At 32.9% G+C, this 15,598-nt stretch overlaps 1 protein-coding gene across 6 annotated transcripts in view; it reads left to right on the plus strand.

Moving 5' to 3' along the window:
- Positions 1–410: 410 nt before the first annotated feature.
- The window catches only part of LOC148596627 (sodium-coupled monocarboxylate transporter 1-like), a 36,256-nt gene continuing 21,068 nt past the window's right edge, over positions 411–15,598 (plus strand). For 2 of the 6 annotated variants that reach the window (XM_088562916.1, XM_088562921.1), the window contains exons 1-5: positions 411–470; positions 9,215–9,451; positions 12,983–13,116; positions 13,874–13,942; positions 14,740–14,791. In XM_088562916.1, coding sequence (XP_088419042.1) covers positions 9,250–9,451; positions 12,983–13,116; positions 13,874–13,942; positions 14,740–14,791 — 457 coding nt within the window. In that variant the 5' untranslated portion in view covers positions 411–470; positions 9,215–9,249. Of the gene's footprint in view, positions 477–515; positions 539–570; positions 673–704; positions 6,648–9,214; positions 9,452–12,982; positions 13,117–13,873; positions 13,943–14,739; positions 14,792–15,598 lie in introns of those variants that run through there. The other 4 variants (XM_088562917.1, XM_088562919.1, XM_088562918.1 and 1 more) reach the window with 4 other exon arrangements.

Genomic DNA, 15,598 nt, shown 5'->3' on the forward strand with positions numbered 1-15,598 from the left:
GCCGTTATTTTTTCTTCTTGTTTTAATAGGTGCATATCGGTCCAGTATATATTTATAAATTGTTTTCAGAGTTAGAATTTATATTACACGTGTCTCATGTTTAGATTGTATTTACTAGTAGTTGTATTAATCATTACCTCAGTTTGTATTCAAGCGAAGTAGACTAGTCAAGGACTATTTTATGAAATCCCCAGATAATTATATTGTAAGACCACTATTATAAGATTATATCTTATCTTGTACGTTTTGCGATTATTGTTGAACACCTTTCGATGCCCAAGTTAAATATTTCAAGGATATGTATGGTCTGCTGTAACGGTTCTTAAATATATTTTGCTAAAAAAAAATCTTCGGACGCCTTTTCACTCACATTTTCGCTACTAGGCACTCTTAGGCGCTTTTTAGTAGGACCGTTTTAGAGGACGCCGTAGTCGATAACGGAAGCAGACGGATTTCTTTATAGTGCTGATGTAAGGGTTTGTGTTTTTGCTACCACTCAGAAAGAAATTTAGGCACATAACTCGTATAATGGCTTAAGGTGATACCGTGGTCACTTATTTTTAATTTTAGGGAAAAAGTGTGACTCTGAGCAACTGGCATGTCGTTGAAGACGTTAAACCAGAGCCTGGCAGAGGCAGAGCTGCTCAATGTAACAATGCTAGAAGTAGTCTGGTAATCTGTTTACTGACTTGGTACCATCCTACTGAGGAACAGATGGTTACAGAGCTACTCGAGCAATGCTGCATTTTGTCTGACATTAACCCACCCTAACATCTTGCTGAATCTATGCATACTTTTTGTTCCATGCTAGAATTCTTACAATTAAGCTTCTGGAACTTGATTCAAATGTCACAATCTGTTTTGGATTAGATTATTTTGGTGCAAAATCACACACAAAGTTTTCACTTCAAAAGTTTAATGGCTGTCATGAACTTGTGTCCATGGTTATAATATAGGAGAGTTTGCAATCTCATTAGTGATGTCATATTCACTAATTTGCATATCGTCAAGTGTTAAATTGGTTGGCAAATAAACAACTAAATAAACAATTTACAATTTCATTATTAGAATCCCAATTTCAAAACTTAGTAACTTCGTTATTTTATATCCAATTTTGGTTCTGTAAAATGTTTCATTTAGATAAAATAATTCATATTATGTATGTGAATTTATAACTGTTTTACTTGAAAAAATAAATTTGTTGTGATATTTACATGTATATGTAAACCTCTATTTTTGTATGAAATTATATTTAAAATCTTATGTACATATTGTCTAATTACTGAATATTTATTTAAAAATTCCATGGATAAAAAGAATTTTATTTGCAATGTTGGGAACCAAAAGAATTTTTCAATTATCTTTAAAAGTGAAAAAAGTTATGATGATTTAAAGCTGATATCCTATGCCACTCAATGGATTTTTTGCCAACCAAAACCAAATCACGGGTAAGTAATGACATCACGAAGAATTCTCCTATAGTGTATGAAAATGTTGTCAGTGATGGTCCTTGAATGTGGTTTCGGTCAGCATATGAAATTAATTTTCAACTATGCAAAAAACCATGCATGTACAATTCCTGTTGATTAACTTCTGCTAATTTACATAAGTTTGAAATCACCTTATTTAAGAAGAATTAGTTGTGTCCATATACTACAGAAAAACTTAGGGGATGAACATTTGATACTGAAAGGACTAGCAAATTTTGTTGGGTCAGAATATTTATTTTTGAAGTTTTTTCAGGTCTGTAAATTTATTTTCAATCATATCAGGGCTAGATAATAGATTATTTATTTCCATTTCACTGTATGAAGTATCTTCACTAAGGTCAAAATATTCATTTATTTTTAGGAGGTGTAGGCCAGAATTTAAGGGACTAAATAATTGGATACAGGTCAATTTGTCCCAATTCCAATTTTTCCCAGACCAGTTTGTTCCAGTTCTCTATTATTCAGGCTAGTCATTCACAATTTTGTACATGTAGGAAAGGATTGATTCCATTTTCAGGACTGGCTAGAATTTGACTGAGTTTCCTATCCTGTATTCTGGGATAGCTATGTTCATGACATTCCCCATTGATCAAAATGTATTTAACGGGTACGCTGCCACAACACAATGTTGTTTACTAAGACAGAAGTTGAATTTCTGAATTGGTCCATTAAATAGGTAAAGTACTGAAATTTAGTCTCTCTCAAGTGTTTTACATCAATTTACTCCTTTTTAGCTCACTTGGCCAAAGGCCATGTGAGCTTTTGCCATCACTTGGCGTCCGTCGTCCGTCCGTAAACTTTTACATTTCAATCTTCTTCTCTGAAACCACAGGGCCAAATAAAACCAAACTTGACACAAATGTTCACTGGTATGAGGGGATGAAAGTTTGTGATTTTGGTGCCGATCGGAAATTCAAAATGGCCGCCACCGAGGATCTTAGTTTAACATTGGACCCTATGGGAAAAACATGTAAACATCTTCTTCTCGGAAACCACTTGACCAAATTAAACAAAACTTGACACTATTAAATGTTCACTGATATGAGGGGATGAAAGTTTGTGATTTTGGTGGCGATCAGAAATTCAAGATGGCCGCCACCGAGGATCTTAGTTTAACATTGGACCCTATGGGAAAAACATGTAAAAATCTTCTTCTCGGAAACCGCTTGACCAAATTAAACAAAACTTGACACAAATGTTCACTTTTATGAAGGGATGTAAGTTTGTGATTTTGGTGCCAATCGGAAATTCAAAATGGCCGCCACCGAGGATCTTACTTTAACATTGGACCCTATGAGAAAAACATGTAAAAATCTTTTTCTCGGAAACCGCTTGACCAAATGAAACAAAACTGGAAACAAATGATCGTTGGCATGAGGAGATGAAAGCTTGTGATTCTTTTGCCATTTCAAAATGGCTGCCACTGTGGATCTTAACTTAACCAAAGTTTCCGCTCGAGAAAATATACATCTAGAGGTCGCCACATGATCTTCAACAAGTGGGAAATTTCCTCCATGTAGCAAGCTCTAAATTGCCCCAATAAAAACAAAGTGGATAAATCAGTGAACACAATACTGAGGGGGGGCTGGAGGGGGTCTGATCCCGGAATCCCGACTTTATTTTTACTAAATCCCGAACAACAAAGGAACTTAAAAACTGCTAAAATCCCGATTCCTGGTGGATTTATTTCCCGAAATCCCGGGCTTAATTCTCAGAAATCCCGAAATCCTGAGCTTAAAAACCTCTGATCCCAGCATCCCGAAAAAGGTCCGGCCCTTCCTCAATACTATATCAGTTTATCATTTATGGTAAGAAACTAAAATGTTTTAAAAAAAGACAACTACATGCCAGTGACTATATTTCCTGCCTTGGGACAGGCGCAAACAATATGCAGCGGGGTTAAACTAGTTTTGTTGGATCCAAACCCTCCCCCTCTATACGGTCAAAGGCTAAAATAAATACAAAGTTAGACACACAGTAAAAATCAACCTGAAATACATCCAGTCCAAGTACCTCAACAATTATTAACAATAACATAGAAGACAAACAAATGAGGTATAAACAATGAATGCTCGCAGTTACTGAAAGCAAGCTCAGGACACAAATAAGGATGACAAATCTTCAAGCCTCCCAACACAAAAAATATCAGTTACAAAACTTCCAAAGGATTTAGAACTGCAACATCATAGACTATGTTGGTCTAGCAAGAAGTTGTGCAATGACTAAAATGCTAAAATATGAATGATTAAGTTATAATGTAATGATCTAATAAGAGTATCAATATTTTTTCCTACAAAGACAAGATTTAATGATCTGACAACAATGTCGAATTTATATCCTTTATGAATCAGTCTATTTAAATAATTCTTAAGATTTGATGGACATTGTTTGCATTTATGTGCCTTGTAAACTATATTTCCATACAAAACTGGATGTGAAATGCCTAGTTTAATAAGACTAGTTTTTTAGCAAAGTAATCATGTTGGAGGCTAAGAAACGCTGTGTTTTGCAGAAATTTCATGGATTCCGCAAAACAATGGCAATTTCTGCATTTTTAAAGGCCTGGTTCCGGATTTTAGTATGTTGGGGTTGCAAACTATGCATTATGTCCCCTTTCCAACCTGTCCCATGCAATAATTCCTGTTTACCAATGCTTTAAATTGCAAGAAAATCTTCATCTAAGGAAAATTCCTTGTAAATTTACGCAAAATTATATGAAATATTTAGCAAGTAATTAAACCAGGTGAGCGATACAGGCTCACGTGAGCCTCTGGTCTATTGTAGCACCTACATGTCTTTGACTTATTGTTTTCAATCTCTGAAAATTGTTCATCTAGAATAGGTACAGAACTTGATGAGAAGATTTAGAAAAAAATCTATTTATAGTATAAATTAATTGAAGGACATCTTATAGATGTATTGATATTGATTAGATGTACATTTAGTAATCAAGAATGTTTGATTGCAAATTCATTGAAATTTGAATTGAACTGATCGTCAAATTCATAATGCTAAAATTAGCATAAAACATAAAAGACTTGAAACAATTGGCCCCAAACAGAAAAAAATAAGTTACATGTTTAATAAAATAATATTATAACTGCTGTTAGGTTATCAAAAACCCATACAACCACGATATGGTGTATCCATCTCTGCCATGAGTCATATCAGTTTTCCTTTTCTCTTTTGCCTACCTCATATATGTTATGAGCAACTCAGCAGGTGTTTCCAGGAAAGCTGAAGACGCTTACTCTACTTGTGCACCTGGTCCATGCTTCTAGTTTTTAGTGGATTTCAGGTGTCCATGCCTGTTAACCCTCCAATATTTTGTGGGAGACTCCTCCATTTGAGCCCAGTCTTCTAAAAAGGATGCATGAAAAAAGTTTGTCAAGCAAAATCTCCCACATACAAAATGTACATGTACATGCAAAATGGTTGAAATGAGGAAGATCACCCACTTACCCACTCTCTGAGGTAATCTGGGTTCCTAATGTACTTTTGTTTCTTTGTATGTGTTATTTTGGTTATTTCATGTCATTTCATGTCTATTTTCCCTGTTAAGTCTTTTATCCTTATTCTTTTGATAATTGCTTGAATCATGGTTCCCTTGAGTACTCTTGGCATTATAGTCCATTTCTATATTAATAATTAATTATTTTTCTTATTACTACCAACTTATTAACTCATTTATAAGTAATTAACCGTCAGATGAGTAAGATTTGACCTGAAATTTCTTTGACAGAAAATTTAAAAATCAACATTTTTTTTTCTCCGTTTTATGACATTTAAACAAAGAAGTGTGAACTTCTGGTGGTGAGAGAGTGTGAATTAATGATTTACTAAAGCAAAACTTATTTTTATAAAATTCAGTCAAATTTGCCATTTTAAATCAGATCTAAATGTTGGTCGGTATGCATTTATCCTTGGACTTTTATACACTGATTTTCTAAATATAAAGATAAATCCTACAGATGTATACAACTGGTACATAATGAAATGTAAAACCATTCCTTTTGTTTCAATTTGAATACATTGACTACATTAATTATATCAGTATTTCTCTTTTGATTAGGTTTAGGATTCAGTGTCAGGACTTAGTTTTTGATAATCAATATTGGCTTTTATTATACCCCATGCCACGACTTTGGAGAATATATAATGTTTTTGACTTGTCTGTTCGTCCGTCTGTCAGTCTGTCCGTCAATCCATCTGTAGTTTAGTCCATCATATGTTTTCCAGTTTTATTTTTTTCAAAATGCTTGCAGTTATTGAGCTAATTTTTGGTATGTGAATCTACCATGATGAGTTTCAGATTTAGTTTATGTATCATTCTGCTCTGCTGATATTTATTGAAGTAATGGACGTAGGACTTGGCAGATTTGATGAAAATTACTGTTTTCCAGATTTTTTTCTAAACACTTGTAGATATTAAGCTGATTTTTGGTATGTGGTTATTTTTATCTGATATTTGGGGTGCTAGGATATTATTTGCCATTTCTGGTCAATTTTACACATGCAAATGACAAATTTTCCAATAAAAAGGTGGGATGGGGGGTGCCAACCTCCTTTGGATTAGCCACTGTACTCTGTAGTCTGTACCTACCTTTAAAGTGTAATAATCTTTTTATGTGAGAAAGATGCCTGTATTAAATGTTGGTAAGTAGATTCCTTAATTTGACTAAGTTATGCACTGAAATGATCCAGAATTAGATAAATCTATTGACTGACTTAGGATAAATATGTATTACTTTGGATGTGCCAGCTTAATTATTTGTATCAATTTGCGGTTCAGCAGTTTCTTTCAGGTAAAGTTTATTTTAATCAGTTTTAGGCCCAAAGTGAACATCTCTTGTAGTCGTTTAACCACAAAAATAGCAACAGAGATAGACTTGTCTGACCTGATTGATGTCATAGATTATTCATCGAAATTTATAGTTTTAGGAAATTGATAAGCCTTAGAACACTGATGCTCCATTTCTTGTATTGCATTTGGCAGAGCTGCTAGATTTGACTACATTTGTCTATATTTGTTGTTTAAAGTACTTTCTACATACATTTTATTTTTTTTATTTAGGTATTTTGGTGTTTTTGTTTCAAATGCTGCATATGACGGGTTATAATTTGATGGGGATGTGATCCAGCATTGTTACATACAATGTATGATCTGGTACCATCCAAACTGCCATAGACTACTAACTTTACTAAAACTAGCTTCTTGAGGCTGGTACCTTACTGCTTTATTTTGGGGATGAGAAATTTGTAAAAAAGAATTTGTTACTTGGACTTGCAAAACAATAACACTATTGCTATCTTTTTCAAAACAATTTTATTTTGTGAAGAGGCATAAGTCAGAACTAAACTAAAGGTTCTTCAGCAACTTATTTTAAAACCTAGGTGAATATTAATGGTAATTGCTAATAATAAATTTGTATCTCAATGCAAATTTTAAAACATTTTTCATAACTTATAAATGTATTTGTGAATTATTTGCCTTTGACAGTGTTAAGGAAGTAGTAGTAGTGGGATAATTCAAGTGCATGTACATCACATACATAATGGTGGGAAGGAACTTGTATTTCATGTTGAGGTACAAAAATGTAGATGTATCATGCTGCATGCTGCAGAACATTTTTTACTGTCTGGTTGTTAAATATTGATTGATTGTTGGGGTTTAACGCTGGAGCAGCAGTTAAATATTGACATGAATATAAAGTGCCCCTGTTATTTAGATGGATGTTTATAAAAATGTCATTGACTGGATTAATACATATAGTAGGATTGTAAGGTTGGTAAGTACTTATTTCTAGCTCTCTTCATGGAGGGGACTCGGGGAGGGAATTAAGGGGAATCCTGTTGAAAATCTGTTTGTCTAGGGATTTTGCAATTCACATTGAAATCCATTTTTATTTTGAAGTCTATACATAATGACATTGGACAAATCCTACTAACACCACTAGAGAGTGTTGTATAATGCTTACCCTACCATTGCACCTCATCTATACTCCCATTTTTTTTAATGGAGTACAAGTTGCTCATTTACTTTTGTTACTTTGGTTATTTTTATAATTTTTGTTGTACATGTGTGTGTTTGTTTTCCATGTCTGGTCTTTGTCCCTGTATTACATTCTTTTAATTTTCATTAGAATCTAGGTTCCCTTGATTACTCCTTCAACACTTTAATGTGGGAGTTTTAGGAGGGGATTAACAAAATCAATGTACATTGCCACTGTTAAAAGGAGTATTTACTGTTAGTACATGTATGTAGTTAATTTGACATTTCAATATTAAGTCCTTTAATATGGTTAAACTAGTGTACATGTACATGTATTTTCTAACGTAAAACAATGGACATATTCATGTGACAGTGATGATTGATTGTTATGGTTTAACACCTGAGCAGCAATATTTCAGCTATATTCAGGCGATCATGTGACAAATAGCGTGTAAATACATGTACTTTTTTATAGGGTCTGATGCCTGGCAGAGCAGAACATGCTTACCCTACCAGAGCACTTGATGTCTCCCCTGTTTATTTTGGAAGGGGGAGTTCATTTTGCATGTGCTTTTGGTTTTTTTTTGCGATGTCTTGTTTTCTTTACTTTCTGTTTGTTTATATATGTTTTGTAGTTCATTCTGTTGTCTGTAGAATATTTCTGCCCCTTATTTTCATGTTTTGGCCATATATGTTCTCTAGATTTTGATGTATGTGATTTGTCCTTCTATTTTGATACACCAGTATCTAAATGTATTATTGGTAATCTGTTCCCATACCTGGGAATATCTATATCCCTTTTAGGTAACTCGAAATCTGAATTTGATGAGAACCAAATCAAGTATTTATTATTAAAATAATTTAATAAATTGTTGGATATACATGATATAGGCTGTATATATGTATCTCAATAGTTATTATGGTCTTGAGACAGATGAAATTTTAAAGTGTAATACAATATTATGACTACAGTTCTGGTGTCAAATACTGAGAAAGTACCACTTTTCATGGGGTGCCAATTTTTGTGGTTATTTTGGGTAGGCCTAACTATGAAGTCTGGTTTCCATGGAATAATAGATTCCCATTAATATGTATACTGAAAACTCCACAACCATGAATTCAACTTCAATGTGAACCATGAAAATTGGTGTCCACAAATTGAAGTACTTTCACAATAGTAAATATATTTTAAATTTATTTACATGTTTAAGCCAGAGGCAGGCCTACCCACGCCATCATCACTCACATTTATTGTTTATTGAACTGGAGTACAAAGTCACTTTCAATAGTGAAAGGTCTTGACCTTTTGAATTTGAAGTTTCAAACCTATGGTTCATTTGAAGAAAACCAAGAGTCAAAAATAAAGTGTCAATGAAAATGGTTATAGGTGTAGGACCATTTTGAAGGTTCTGTGTCCAAAAATTAGAGTCCCTGTCCTTTACTACTTATGGCCTTAATTGAAAGTTTTATTTTGTGCTAATTCTGGATTACTTAATCAAAATTATGATAGCCTCCTATAAAAATTGTTCTGGATCAGAATCCCTCCTTTTTTACAAAAGTTCTGGATCGTTAAGATATGTTTCCCTTTCATGTCCTACAGAAAATGTTTTCAATAACAGATGTACAAAGATGTTAGATGTGTTCATTATTTTATCAGTTAGCAACCATGTAATTTTGAAATATGTAAATGACCTTGGTAAAATGTTATGACATACTGACTTCAATTTTATAGGTTTACCTATGATAGTTTAGCAAGTTACATCAGACATGGATAAAAGCTTTTCTGCTGCAGATTGGTGCGTTTTTATTGGTGTTCTCCTTGTATCAGCATGCATTGGGATTTATCATGCATTGACTGGTGGAAGGCAGAAAACAACCAAGGAGTTCCTAATGGGGAACCATCAGATGAGTTGTCTCCCTGTAGCTGTTTCAATTCTTGTGTCTTTCCAGTCTGCTATATTAGTATTAGGTAAGGAGGTACATGTAGACCTAGGGTAAGGGATGCAACTCCTACAAATCATTGGAACGTTTGTATTCAGCAGTTTACATCAATCTCATTAAGCATCAAACTAACTTAGATTGATTTCATTCTTTTTCAAAAGAAAGCTTGATAGGCTTTGGTGAAATTGAATATGATACAAACATATCACTGATTTCAAGAGTTATGTCCCTTACCCTAGGTCTACCTTCTTAATCCAAGTTTGAATATAAAGTGAATTGTGTATTGAAGCATTTCCCCAGAAAATATAAACTTTCTCTTCCTTTCTTATGTCCTGTATGTATTGTGTGCAGTTCTCTTTAAAATCATTTGCTATATAGACAGACAAGCAAGGTTTGATCTACAAAAAATGTTCATGCATATTCATGTACCTTGTTTGTGGGGAGGTAAAAATAATTAAAACAAAAAAAGATTACTTGTAGAAAAGATTGAAAGTTTTCTCTCCTTGATTATATGTCAATGTCTGTAAAAGTCAGGCAGTCAAGGGGTAAAACATGGTATAAAAACCCACCATTTTGAATGTTTTATTGCACTTTCAGAATCAAGGAAAAAACACAAAATTTTCCATATAATTTTGTTAAATTGAGTTATAATTTCATTATAATACACTGAAAATGAACATTCAATGGGCAGATACATTGTCACTCTCTCAAAAACCTCATTTTTGGGTTTTTGATCTTTCAGGATCAAAATACCTTATGTGACCGTTCTGTCACTGGAACTTTCCTACTATTTCTGAATACTACACAAAAAAATAGTCCAAATGTAGTTCCTTTAATTATCATTCATTATCTCTTTTATAACCAGTGGATATGCTTCAGTTAATTGTTCAGCTCAACAAGATTTTATTATTTCTGTAAAATAAAATTAAGACTTGGTATAAGTCAACTGAAGATTTGAGGAATCCCTTTTTGGGTCTCACTAATCACTTCTAACGTTTCCATTACTTTACATGTTAAAAAAGTAATTTTCAAAGTCTCACTATGAATTCCCGGGACAAATGACATCTTAAAGCTGCATTCCGTTGCGAAGCTTGGAAAATAAGGCTTCCAAAATCATTATGCTAATGGTACGATGATAGTAGAAATTCTTCACAAAATTTACTCGAATAAATAATACTGAAAATCCACATTTTTACCTGTTCTGCTAACTGATAGCATGGAGGCAAATTACTCACACATGTAAACAATATTCATACACTTTTGTAGTTAATTACATATATGATTTTAAAGTACACATTTTCAGCTTTATTTTGACTACTTTTATTCAAAATACACACAAATAATGCACTTACAATGCATATGTCTAGGTTCAGTGTGTTTTTGGTACTACATAGGGGGTGGCCATTTGACCCGGAAGTAGTTAGTGAGACCTTAAAAACATTTTATGAGTTTTTATGTTTTTTCTTTTTTTACATTTTATGAAAGCTTGTGGTATTGTGAGTCTAATAAGACCAAAACTATCAAAATCAGACATAGGACTACAAAGAAATGGTCATTTTTATATCATGCCCCTCAGTGGTATTTTCCCTAAATTCTAAAAAATTACAATTTTAACTAACTTGTCACACCAAATTGATACCTATGATAATTCAAGAAGTTGTAATAGTAAATATCATTTATCATTATGAAAAAAGAACAGATTTCAACAATTTACATCATACCTATTTCATTACTGTGTGATTCTAAGTCTGTGCTGTGTGACTATTTGAGTACTTTTAATATCCCAAGCAGTGACATTGTGTATTTCATGGATGACGTCAAGTTATGAGTCACTGTTACTGATAAAAATCTTGTTGCTATGTTGTTTTTTAAAATACCTTGCACAATGCACCTCTTAAAAGATAGCCAGATTACCAATGTCACTATACTGATTTTATAGGAAAATGGAAACAATGACCAGGAAAGGCAATTTTCCTCAAATTATGCATTTCTCTGAAATATGCCATAATTTAATTTATGGTCTCACTAACCACTTCTAACGTTTCCATTACTTTACATGTTAAAAAAGTAATTTTCAAAGTCTCACTGTGAATTCCCGGGACAAATGACATCTTAAAGCTGCATTCCGTTGCGAAGCTTGGAAAATAAGGCTTCCAAAATCATTATGCTAATGGTACGATGATAGTAGAAATTCTTCACAAAATTTACTTGAATAAATAATACTGAAAATCCACATTTTTACCTGTTATGCTAACTGACAGCATGGAGGCAAATTACTCACACATGTAAACAATATTCATACACTTTTGTAGTTAATTACATATATGATTTTAAAGTACACATTCTCAGCTTTATTTTGACTACTTTTAATCATAATACACACAAATAATGCACTTACAATGCATATGTCTAGGTTCAGTGTGTTTTTGGTACTACATAGGGGGTGGCCATTTGACCCTGAAGTGGTTAGTGAGACCTTGGTCTTCAACATTGAATGTGTTAAGCATGTTCTATTTAACATATAAGTCAAAATCCTCATCCTGTCATTATGTATAATGTAATGTGACAAAAATGCAGTTTATTTATTACAAATCATTTGCAGATTATTAAAATGCTCAAATTTATAATAAGATGTCCATTTGTTTGGTTTATAGTTGGAAAGATCAGTGGAAATCATCACTTTACAGTTGCCGTTGTTTAATAAACGCTTTCTCAGTTTCTGGGTGCTTTTTGGCTGTGTAGAAATGTATTAAGCTTTCCAAGAAGAAAGTCTCACAAATTCTCATCGAATGAGACTTCCCCATAGCAACATGCAGTGGGTAGAAATAAAGATAAAAATAAACCAGAAATTCAAAATAGGAGAAATGCATGTTTTAATGTCTTTTTTCTTCTGTCTTTATTTCTACACACCTTGCACTGTAAAACAAAGAATGAGCTCCATCTATCATAGGCATAGCCTAAAATCATATTATGAATAATTAACAGGAAGTGAAGAGGAATCATTTTAATTTATTTAAATTGGTGGGAAAATTCAAATTTATAAAGTGTCTAGATTTCAACACTTGGAAAATCTTATTTTAGTTAAGTGAATTATTTACCTAAGCTGAAATTGGTTTATTTGAGTAATAATTACAGTAAAGGATGAATGCAGTTTTTTTAAAGTTAATGCAGGCCGACTTTTGGACAGATTTAAAAATAGGGGGTAAAGGTCAAATGGAACAAAATATGAAGTTCAATACGCTTTAACTATTGATTACAGTTTATACTTCAGAAATCAGTAGGAATGATTAACATTCAGTTTCTGCATACTGGGGAAAAACAGTTATTAATGATATTGGAAGCACAAATGTATTGTAACAGTTTTATTTTACTTTATTTTATTTTTGAAAGCTTGTTCCTGCTTCAATTTTTACTGGAATAAAAAACCACCAGTGCTAACAGCACTTTGATTTAAGAATGAGAATTGCTTTAAATAAAGGAGTTTTCTCAGTGTAGGAAAAATTCAAACTGAATGACCCTTTCCAATGCTATAATTGTGACAATGTTATGTTTTACTCAGGAGCCCCAGCTGAGATGTACACTAAAGGAACACAGTATTACCTCTACACTTTTGGACAGATGTCTGCTGTATTTCTGGCCACCATTTTGTTTGTTCCTCTGTTCTATCCCTTGAAGATGACCAGTATGTATGAGGTAAAAATTGACTAATTGTACTTTATGTAAATGTTTGTATGATAACAAAAATTTTTAATTTGGTGTTTTTGTATCATTGAAAACCAAGCAAAGTCTAAGATGGGTTTTTTTTTAGTGTTTCCGCCATCGATTTTTTCTAGAATCGCCTTGCTCTCCGATGTGGAAGTGAAAAATTCATAAAAAAAATGAAACAACATGGAAGTGGCTATGACAAGTTCAGTATTCAGGGGGGTCATAATAGAGGCACCAAAACTTGTATAATTTATCTAAGTACAATTGTAAATTCTTCTTAGTTTCATGTCTAAAACAGAACAGCTTGGCACATTTCTGCCTAAACAAAATTCAAACTGCCTAGAATCCTACATATTTAAAAAAGAAAAGAATCCTTTTGGCATACAAGTTTACTTTCTACCAAATGAGATATAAACTTTTGTCTCATGGGATTTCACTTTCTGCCAAACCCAAGGATATGTAAACTTTTGTCACATGGGATTTCACTTTCTGCCAAACCAAAGGAGATATAAACTTTTGTCACATGGGATTTCACTTTCTGCCAAACCAAAGGAGATATAAACTTTTGTCTCATGGGATTCACTTTCTGCCAAATCCAAGGAGATATAAACTTTTGTCTCATGGGATTTCACTTTCTGCCAAACCCAAGGAGATATAAACATTTGTCTCATGCGATTCCACTTTCTACCAAACCCATTGAGATATAAACTTTACTCTTACAAGATCTTTTAATGTTTTATTTCAGTACTTAGAGAAAAGATACAAATCACGGGCCACAAGACTGACAGGAACTATCATCAGTAATCTTTCTACAGTGAGTGTTGTCATTGAAACAGTGAACCTGTTTTATAGTGTCACAGTCTTTTAAAACAAAATGATACATGTAAACATATTTATTTTTACAATTTTCACAGTGGACAGAAAACCACAAAATATAGTACATGCGAAATTGATTTTTAACAGTAAACACCACTAATCATTATTTTGAAGCTGTGAAAATTGATGCACTTGACAGAATTCATGAAAATTAGCAACCGTGAAATATAATACGTTTACAGTACTGTTTTTTTTCCTCTTTATTCAAGTACATATAAATAGCTAAAATGTCATATTCTTTAGTTCTAGTGCAGTTGATGAGAGATTACTTCTTGTGTGTACAGAATATGGTCAGATTTTTGTATAGGAATCATTTCTTTTAGACATCAATACATTATATCTGTTAATGTTTCCTTCTCATGTTCAGCCATTTATCCCAGATTTTTTTTTACTTCTCTGGTTTTATCCATTTCATGGAATTAATAATTTTCTTTTCATTATTTCATTAAACACCTCTTATAATTTTATTTGAGAAGTTTTTATAAAATCTTGTTATTTCTTCAGGGTTTTTAATAGACAAAACCTTCTAACACAAACCTATGTATAACCTTTCCCCGCCAAAATTTCAAATGCTTATATCTCAAAAACTAGCACACTGACCTATCTATTTTTTATATTATATTGTTGTATCAACACTCAAAAATCTTTCAGAATTTTTCAAAATCTTTGTTATTCTTAAACATAGCAATGAACATCCATAAGGTTTCATTGAAACATTGACATGTTTATTTTCAGTTAGTCTACACTGGTATAGCTTGCTTTGCTCCTTCTACCGCTTTACAAGCAGGTAAGGACTTGTATGCCTCCAAAGCTGACAAATTTTGTGAGGGTCTCAAATTTTGTATACCCGGTTCAGCTGAAAAACATTTTACCCGTCATATGATTTTATATATGAAAATCACTGTTATGCTCATTGGTCACATGACCAAAAAATGGATATAAGGCAGATTTCATATAGGACACAATACAACCACTACCCATAATAGGACTTTATCATTAAAAAAATCCTTGTGCCACAAATTATAAAAAATTACTTGTCTGAGAACACTCCTTACTATTTGTTACATGTGTATGTCAAAAATCTCAAATTTTTATTGTTATTATAAAATGGAAGATTTCATATAGGGCACAACATAACTACTACCCATGATGGGACCTCATCATAAAGTAAAAAAAAATTCTTGCCCCTAATTACCTGTAAAAAATAGAAAAAAATTTCTTCATCAAAAAGCTGAAACTTTTATTGTTATTACCATGTTAGTGTTGAAAGAATAATCAAGGGAACCAAGATTCCAGCGGAAATCAAAAGATTGTAATCCATGGATAAAGACCAGACATTGAAAACAGACAAACACAACAAATAGCATAATGGAACTAAAACCATACATACAAAGTTACAAAAGCAAATGAGCAACTCGGACTCCGCTAAAAACTGGGAGCATGGACTAGTTGCACTGGTAGGGTAAGTGTCCTCTGTTTTTCTGGAAACACCTGCCGACTTGCTCATAAAAAGTCAAGTCCAGGGTAGAAAAACGAGGAAAGGGAAACTATGACACATTGAATAAATCGGTTTTCATGGTGCAGATGAATATTC

The sequence above is a fragment of the Perna viridis genome, chromosome 15 (assembly GCF_037379345.1).
Source record: "Perna viridis isolate PV_CMFRI_1.1 ecotype Kerala chromosome 15, ASM3737934v1, whole genome shotgun sequence".
Classification (NCBI taxonomy): Eukaryota; Metazoa; Mollusca; class Bivalvia; order Mytilida; family Mytilidae; genus Perna; species Perna viridis.